This window comes from Caretta caretta, chromosome 3, assembly GCF_965140235.1.
Source record: "Caretta caretta isolate rCarCar2 chromosome 3, rCarCar1.hap1, whole genome shotgun sequence".
Lineage (NCBI taxonomy): Eukaryota > Metazoa > Chordata > Testudines > Cheloniidae > Caretta > Caretta caretta.
The window spans coordinates 160,662,124-160,671,561 of record NC_134208.1 but is presented as its reverse complement, the minus strand read 5'-3'; the positions used below and the strand labels follow the sequence as shown (position 1 = coordinate 160,671,561).

Below are 9,438 nucleotides of genomic sequence, written 5' to 3'. Positions count from 1 at the left end.
GGGGACGGGCCCAAAACGCCCCTGTGGGGGCACCCCAGGACACCCCCCCGCGCCCCCTTAGCGGCGCCCAGGGCGGGCGGGGGGCGGAAGTGCTGTCACAGGAAGTCCCCCCTCCCGCAGCCGAGGACTGGAGGGGGACAGGGCCCAAGATGGCGGCGGTGGCGGAGGAGCGGCTCCTGTCGGAGGGGGAAGGAGGCGCCATGGGCTCGGCGCGCCTCTCCCCGCCTCCGGCCCCCCAGCTCCAGGGGGGCCAGGCGCTCTTGGAGCAGCTCCCTCAGAGCAACACGCTGGTGGGGCTGCCTATCGTGGCCATCGAGAGCATCCTCGGGTTCCTCTCCTACGACGAGACCAGCCAGCTCCGCCTGGTGAGGGGCCGGCCGGCGAGGGGGGGGCTCCGTCAGGCGAAGGGGGCTGGGTCATCAGCTCCGCCTGGTGGGGGGCGAGGGGGGCCGGGAAGGGGAAGGGGGGAATATCAAGTCAGGGCCCGACTGAGCCCAGGGCCCTGCTGCTGCCCGCCCCCGAGTCCGTCACGTCTGCCCCTGCTGCTGGGAGGCTTAGGGTGAAATCCCCCCCCCCCCCCCAGGTTTTGTTTAATGCAATTACTCAGGTCTGTCAGGAGGGAAACGAGGTGGGCGGAAGGGGAGAGGGGCCCACTGTCACCATCTCTTGCAGTCTGATGTTGCCCGCTGGCCCGATCTTACCTCAGTACTGTGCTGGAGTTGTGGAAAAGCCAGGCAATTCCCCCCACACTGTCTCCTGTTCAGTACCTTCTTAGTTGGGGGATGCATTTGTCCCTTTTTCTTTCCCACACACACACCCCCCGAAAACCCAAACAAGAGCCTGTGTGTTAAACGTTTTGGTGTATTTGCCTCGGGAGGCATGCTATTTGTCTACGCATTGGTTTCCTTACTTAACTGGTACATCTATCTCCTTCATGTTTTTTAGAAATGGTAGCATTATGTTCCAAGACTGTTCCTCCTGTGAAATGCTTCCTTGTGGGTTTAGATTAGAGTCCACATGTCTACTTATTATTTGTAGTACAGTAAGTGTATATGATATTATAGAAAATGTATAGGAAGATAAGAACTTTGCTGCAAAGAGCTTAGGCCCAGATCCATTAAGGGACTTAGGCACCACACTGTTCAGCACTGCTGCATCTAATGTTTAGAAAATCACAGGAACACAAAGCCTGGGTTAGGTTCCTAGGCTCCCTGTAGAATGAATGGGGAGAGATAGGCACCTTAGAATGAGATCCACAAAACCAGAATGCTAGACCGGGAGATGTCTAAGATAGCCAATGGGAGATGCTGGGAGATGCTGCAGGGAAGTGCGTAGCTCTGCTAGCAACCTGGAGAAGAGGTTGTCCTGCTGCCTGAATTGCGTGTGGGGCCTGAAACTAAATGGCTTGGAGATGGGGACTTCCCGAATGGTTAGGGCACGCACACAGGGTCTGTGAGACTCCCAGTGCAAGTCCCCTCTGCTCCTGCTGGGGGAGAAAGGATTTGAACAGGGATCTGCCACCTCTCAGGTGAGCGGTCTAATCACTAGTTTATAGAGTGGTGGTGGGCAACCTGTGGCCCATCAGGGTAATCTGGTGGCAGGCCGTGAGACAGTTTGTTTACATTGACCGTCCTCAGGCACGTCCACGGTTCGCTGTTCCCAGCCAATGGGAGCCGCAGGAAGCGGTGCGGGCCACAGGGATGTGCCTGCCACCGCTTCCCACAGCTCCCATTGACCAGGGATGGTGAACCACTGACCCCGGGAGCTGCAGACGGTCAATGTAAACAAACTGTCTTGCTGCCCGCCAATGGATTACCCTGATGGGCTGCGTGCGGGCCGCAGGTTGCCCACCACTCCTATAAAGTCATTTTAACTCTTTCAATGGCCCAGTTAATATTTAATTATTCAATTGTTTTATTAAAGTGTAACAACTTAAATAGGTGAGACTGAGGAAGATCCATATCAAAATATTCCATAGCTTAGTAATTAGGGCATTCATTTGAGAGTTGGCAGATCCCAGTTCAAATCCCTTTTTCCCCCTCAGGAGGAGAGGGCACTTGAACTGGGGTTCTCCAACATCCTGGCGAGTACCTTATCCACCAGGTTAAAGGTTTTAAGGAACGTTCTTCCTCCCTCCTGCTATGCCCCCCGCCCGGATTGCCTGAGGGGCACAATATGGTAACCGTGCCCAGAGGTTGCCTACCAGATCAGGTCTCTGGATGTGACTTAAGCAGCTGAACACCTTCTCTTTCCCAGCTTGTGAATCATTCTGGGGCTTAGGCAGGAGATAGGAATCTGAACCTTTATCATGAGGCAATAGTGCTCAGGCAGGCGATAGGCACCAGGGTGCCTAGGGTGAGGCTGCAGTACACATGCTCAGAGGAAAAAACTTAGGTGCTGAGTGAGTTTAGGCATTTACAGGTTAGGTGGCAGCTGAATGGGAGTTTTGTGGATTGCAGTGGCACTTAAAAACAGGACTTAGGTTTCTGAGTACCTTTGTGGATCACACCCCTACTGTCTCACTCAGACAGACATAGGTCAAGAGTTAAGGTGCAAAAATGTAACTGAGATCAGTGTACATCATGCTGGTAGTGTCTGAATAGCAAGGGAGTATAAACTCTGGACCAAGCCAATAAATTACTTGTTGTGGATAGTGAAGTAGAAGGATTAGGAAGCTTATGTAACCCTCGCTAAATTTGTGTGCCATACTGTTTCTATTTTAAGAACATGTAATTAGACTTTCTGTGTAACAAAACAAATATTAGAACTCTAATATGACAAACATATTTCTACAGTAATTTGGACTACATTTCTGGGAGAAATATTTTACAGAATCTGCCAGTGTTCTAAAATGTGTTTGTCTGATTCTAATATTAAATTGAAACTCCTGGAGACAGGGCTCCGTTTCTGGTTATGCAGCACCTCACATGCTGATATCAGTAAGTATTTTCCTCCAGGATGTATTAAGTCCACCAATCCTCACTAAGGTGTATGTATGTGTTATTTTGAAAGTAGGCTATATTTCAGACCTGCCCAGCTATGAAGAAACCTTAATAGCATCTTTGTATATACTACTTTGGCAAACGTCATTAGTATGGCTCATTATTAAAGACTGATGGTTAAAGTATAGTACGAGGAATTGTGGGATTTTGCTTTCAGTTCTGCCACAGTCTTTGTGTGTGACATTGCCTGAGCAATGTGACCCCTCTCTGCCTCAGTTTCCCTGTCTGTAAAATAGGGATAATATGTACCTCACCGGTTTGTGAAGCTAAATGAATGTTTGTAAACATGCTGAGATTCTTGGATGAAAGCAAAGTGTTATATTTACCTAGGGGGTCTATTTTGTGGTAATGGACTGCTTTTATTGAGGGGAAAATAAATTTTTTTTCCCTTTTCTGAACTCAAAAATGCTTGGTTTGCAAAGAAATTGGTTATTATGGAAGACAGCTACTATCAATAGAAGTGCCGGTGGAAGCCCTATTGTTGGAATATTTAGAGTTAGTCTGGATAAACTATTAACAAATATACTGTAGGGAACAGTACTGCACTGAATGAAGGATGAACAAAATAATTCAGTGGGTCTATTCCATCTTTAATTTTTGATTCAATGAAAGCGAAAAACAAATCCTTTCACCAAGTTCCTCAGAAGACATTTCTCTAAAGATAGATGCAGAAGATAATTATTCCAAGAGAAAGAAAGTACACACCTCTTTTCCGACCATCCGCTGACATCAAGAATCTCAGTGTAAATACTTCTGGCTTCTATTCCTCCAGGAATGTAAATATATAATAATCTTCACTTTATCTGTCTGAGGCTATTTAAAGGGATCACTCAAAAACTAAAACAGTTCATTAATATGTTCAATCAGCAACCATATTGAATCCAGTAAAGAGGAATTATGCAAGTTTTTAGTGCTGTATGGGGGCCGTAGAACCTGTTCTAGACAATGAGATTCCAATGTTTATGTTAAATCTTTTTCATAGTTCCCCAGAAATCTTGTGGAGTTCAGGTAGTAATCTGCTTTAAACTCTTCAACAAATGCTCAAGTATAAAGTAATAGTATTGATGTATACTTACACTTCTGTAAGGGGTTTGACTTGGTACTGTACGACACTTTGATTAAATAACTAGAACAAAATAAAATTAACATGACGTGCATTAAATGGATTTTTAAAAAGTGGCTTAATGGACAGGACTCAAACATTGTAAATAAGGAATCATCATTGAGTGGTTATTTTTCTGATGAGGTCCCGTAGGGATCTGTTCTTGGCCCTATACTATAACATTTTTATCAATTACCTGGAAGAAAACAAAATAATCACGAATAAAGTTTGCAGATGACCCCAAAATTTGGGGGAGTGGTACATAATGAAGAAGACAGGTCGTTAATACAAGATTGCTTGGTAAACTGGATGCAAGCAAACAATTTGTGTTTTAATACAGGTAAATGTGTATATATTTAGAAACAAAGAATGTCGGCCATACTTAAAGGATGGGGGACTCTATCCTGGGAATCTGTGACTCTGAAAAGGATTTGGGGGTCATGGTGAATAATCAGCTGAACATGAGCTCCCAGAGGCCAAAAGGGTTAATGCGATCCTTGGATGTATAAACAGGAATCTCAAATAGGAGTAGAAAGGCTATTTTACCTCTGTATTTTGCGCTGCTGCAACCACTGGTAGAATACTGTGTCCAGTTCTGGTGTCCAGAATTTAAGAAGGATATTAATAAATTGGAGAGGGTTCAAAGAAGAGCCAGGAGATTGATTAAAAGATTAGAAAACATGACTTGTAGTTAGGCTTGTTAGAATTTGTTTTTATTATTTTGACAGATATCAATATTTAAGTTTTTTATTTTTATCAATGTAAATGTTCACAGTTCCTCACAATTATGGGTTTTAAGTTTTTTTTTAATTTTTATCTATTTAAATTATTACAGTTGCAGGAAATTGCAGGGGGGTCAGACAATTATTTTAATGACACCAGACACAAATTCAAAAAATTAAAGCTTTATATCTGTAAAAACACATTGACAGCGTCACATGCCATACAAAACAAATATACTTTAGGGCTTTCAAGCGATTAAAAAAATTAATTGCTATTAATGGTGCTGTTAAACAATAATAGAATACCATTTATTTAAATATTTTTGAATGTTTTCTACATTTTCAAATATATTGATTTCAATTACAACATAGAATACAAAGTGTACAGTGCTCACTTCATATTTATTTTTGATTACAAATATTTGTACTGTTAAAAACAAAATAAATACTTTTTTTTCAATTCACCTAATAAAAGTACTGTTGTACAATCTCTTTATCATAAAAGTTGAACATAAAAATGTAGAATTATGTACAAAAAAAATCTGCATTCAAAAATAAAACAAGAAAGTAAAACTTTCTTGAGCCTACAAGTCCACTCAGTCCTACTTCTTGTTCAGCCAATCACTCAGACAAACAAGTTTGGTTATAATTTGCAGGAGCTAATGTTGCCTCCTTCTTGTTTACAATGTCACCTGAAAGTGAGAACAGGCATTTGCATGGCACTGTTGTAGCTGGCGTCACAAGATATTTACGTACTAGATGCACTAAAGATTCATATGCCTCTTCATTCTTCAGCCGTCGTTCCAGAGGACATGCTTCCATGTTGATGACGCGCGTTAAAAAAATGTGTTCGTTAAATTTGTGACTGAACTCCTTGGGCGAGAATTGTATGTCTCCTGCTGTTTTACCTGCATTCTGCCATATATTTCATATTATAGCAGCCTCTGATGATGACCCAGCACGTGTTGTTCGTTTTAAGAACACTTTCACTGCAAATTTGACAAAATGCAAAGAAGATACCAATGTGAAATTTCTAAAGATAGCTACAGCACTCGACCCAAGGTTTAAGAATCTGAAGTGCCTTCCAAAATCTGAGAGGGATGAGGTGTAGAGCATTCTTTCAGAAGTCTTAAAAGAGCAACATTCTGATGTGGAAACTGCAGAACCCAAACCACCAAAAAAGAAAATCAGTCTTCTGCTGGTGGCATCTGACTCAGACGATGGAAATGAACATGCGTCGGTCTGCAATGTTTTGGATTGTTATCAAGCAGAACCCATAATCAGCATGGACGCATCTCCTGTGGAATGGTGGTTGAAGCATCAAGGACACATGAATCTTTAGTGCATCAGGCATGTAAATATCTTGCGACGCTGGCTACAACAGTGCCATGAGAACGCCTGTTCTCACTTTCAGGTGACATTGTAATTAAGAAGTGGGCAGCATTATCTCCCGTAAATGTAAACAAACTTGTTTCTGTTAGCGATTGGTTGAACAAGATGTAGGACTGAGTGGACTTTTAGGCTCTAAAGTTTTACATTGTTATGTTTTTGAGTGTAGTTATGTAACAAAAAATCCTACATTTGTAACATGCACTTTCATGATAAAGAGATTGCACTACAGTACTTGTATGAGGTAAATTGAAAAATACTATTTCTTTTATCATTTTACAGTGCAAATATTTGTAATAAAAAAATATAAAGTGAGCACTGTATATTTTGTATTCTGGCTGTAATTGAAATAGATATATTTGAAAATGTAGAAAAACATCCAAAAATATTTAATAAATTTCAAGTGGTATTCTATGTTTAACAGTGTGATTAATTGCAATTAATTTTTTTTGAGTTAATCACGGGAGTTAACAGCGATTAATCGACCACCCTAATATACTTAAATAAAACTCTTAAGTTCTCAAGCAGCTTTTTTTTTTTTTCCCCCCATTTTGCCTGTCTGGAAATTCCATTTATTGATGGAAATATTTTTTCATTGGTTTGTATGTCTACTGGAATTTCAAATAAAAAATGTAGCCCTTCCAAGCCTGCTTGTATTGATAGACTGAAAAAAACTCAATCTATTTAGTTTAACAAAGATGGTTAAGGGGTGACATGATCACAGTCTATAAGTTCTTACATGAAGAACAAATATTTAATAATGGGCTCTTCAGTCTTGCAGAGAAAGGTATAACATGATCCAATGACTGGAAGTTGAAGCTAGACAAATTTGAAATCAGTTGTACATTTAACAGTGAATGTAGTTAACCATTGGAACAGTTTACCCAGGGTCATGGTGGATTCTCCATTGTTGACAATTTTTAAATCGAGATTGGATGTTTCTTCTAAAAGATATGCTCTAGGAATTATTTTGGGAAATTTCTATGGCCTGTGTTATACTAGAAGTGAGACTACATCAGCGTTTTTTCAAAGTTTGGGTCGGGTCGCAGCATATCAGGCACTGGGTTGGTCTGGTCAGCACCGCCAACCGTTGGTGGTGCTGCCCAGCTAAGGCAGGCTAGTGCTTACCTGTTTCGACACTATGCTGCACACCGGAAGCAGGCAGCAGCGGGTCCGGCTTCTAGGCAAGGCGGTTACGGGGCTCCACGTGCTGCCCCTGCTCCGAGCACTGGCTCCGCACTCCCATTGGCCGGGAACCAATGGGAACTCTCAACCAGCCAATGGGAACTGTGGGGAGGGGGGCGCGGTACCTGCAGGCGAGAGTCGTGTGAAGCCGCTTGCGCGCCTCTGTCTAGGAGCCAGACCTGCTGCTGGATGGTTCCGGGGCTCAGTGTGGTCTGTGGTGCCAGGACAGGCAGGAAGCCTGCCTCTGCACCCAAGCTGCGCTGCTGACCGGGAGCTACCGGAGGTGAGTCCGCACCCCAACCCTGTGCTCCAATCTCCTGCCCCAGATCTGATTTCCCCCCCCCACAACCTGGAACCTCTTCCTGCACCCCAAACTCCTATTCCCCAGCCCCACTCCAGAGCCTGCAACTCCAGCCCAGAGCCCTGACCCCCTCCTGCACCCCAACCCTGAGCCCCCCCTCCCCCAGGCCGGAACCCCCTCCTGCGTCCCAAACCCCTCATCTGCAGCTCTGTTGGGTCCTGGGCATCAACAATGTTCTTCAACTGGGTCCCTAGAAAAAAAGTTTGAAAACCACTGGATTAGATGATCAAAGTGGTCCCCTCTAGCCTTGGAATCTGTGAACTGACCTAGTGAGTTGGACTTGCTTACATAGATCACTTCAGTCCTTTCTATTGTCCCTGGATCAGCACTCTGGAGGATACAAATGTTCTAATTTCAGTTATTCTTTTGATATCTCTGTATCGCCCCAGGGGACTGATGCAATCAGATTTTTCTCAGGTGAGATATATTGGAGCCAGATAAACTGAAAAGAAGATGTAGGTTGAGTGGAAGAAGGGCAGGGAGGGCACAACACTAGGAAATCTCTTTAGTACAATGGAGAGGTTGGCTCTAGGAATCCAAAAGGAGCATAATTTGTGTTAAAAGCCATAAAGCTTGTAGTTCTGTCATTAAAGGCGGAAGTAAAGGCGCATCACCTGTTTGTGATGTTTGTCATCTCATCAGGCAAGACTGAGATCATCTCACTCCACAAGAAAAACATTCACTATGCTTCATAGGGCAGAGTGTCATCTGCTGTCATTTAAAGCGCTGTATATAAAATGCAGCTGACTGGTTAAGAAGGGAAATAGATCTATAAGTATGATGTCTAAACAAATAGGTATTTGGAAATACAATTCAACAACTAAGGAGTCTCATGTCTGCTCTATTTGCACTAAGCCGTAACTTTAAAGTACCCAAGTTTTACTCCAGACAGATGAATCCAGGGGAAAACAGTAGCTGACCATCTGTCCTTCAGATGAAGGTCCCTTCAGGGGGTCTGCTTTATGCATTTCCTTTCTGCCCATATCTAATCATAAGGAACTCTTGAGGTTTTGATTGAAGTTGCACCCTGCTGGTCAAGCTTTTTGAAAAGATCTGGTAATCCTGTTGGTTAGGAAACTTGCACATCTTCCATCTTGCAAAGACTTCTGTTCTCAGGTTTCAATGACTCTGCAACAACTCTGTCCGATTACCTGGCTATTGAAAAAGACAGGATGAAGAGGAAGGGATATTCTGAGAAGGTAATCAATATCCTGATGGCATTCAGAAAGCATTCCACTAATATTCTGGGTTTAAGTAAAAATAAAACACTGACAGATACCGCTTTTCTTTCTATGAACGCTTTGAATGTGAGGCAGCATTGTATAGTGGTTAAAATGCTGAACTTCAATTCTATTCCCAGCTCTGCCATTGACCTGCTGGGTTACCTTAAGCAAGTTGCTGCACCTCTGCCTCAGTTTCACCCTCTGTTCATATGAAGTAAATATCATGATTCCCATTGTTAAAGCATGTAGATAGCTAGTGTTAAGTGCTATATAAGAGCCTGGTATTTCTGTTCTGACAGCTGAGCTCAGAAGAGATATTCTAGGCCTGAGATTTGGGAATTGACACTTGGAGGAATCAGAGTAGCAGCCGTGTTAGTCTGTATTCGCAAAAAGAAAAGGAGTACTTGTGGCACCTTAGAGACTAACAAATGTATTTGAGCATAAGCTTTCGTGA

At 43.2% G+C, this 9,438-nt stretch overlaps 2 protein-coding genes across 2 annotated transcripts in view; one reads left to right on the top strand and one right to left on the bottom strand.

The window, feature by feature from the left end:
* Window positions 1-63: 63 nt before the first annotated feature.
* The window catches only part of FBXO28 (F-box protein 28), a 29,635-nt gene continuing 20,260 nt past the window's right edge, over window positions 64-9,438 (top strand). The window contains exon 1 of the mRNA XM_048843297.2: window positions 64-365. Coding sequence (XP_048699254.1) covers window positions 150-365 — 216 coding nt within the window. The 5' untranslated portion in view covers window positions 64-149. The remainder of the gene's footprint in view (window positions 366-9,438) is intronic.
* LOC125633676 (uncharacterized) overlaps window positions 7,881-9,438 on the bottom strand; it is a 51,498-nt gene continuing 49,940 nt past the window's right edge. Inside the window, exon 4 of the transcript XR_012667752.1 lies at window positions 7,881-8,916. The gene's annotated coding sequence lies outside the window, so the exon portion shown is untranslated. The remainder of the gene's footprint in view (window positions 8,917-9,438) is intronic.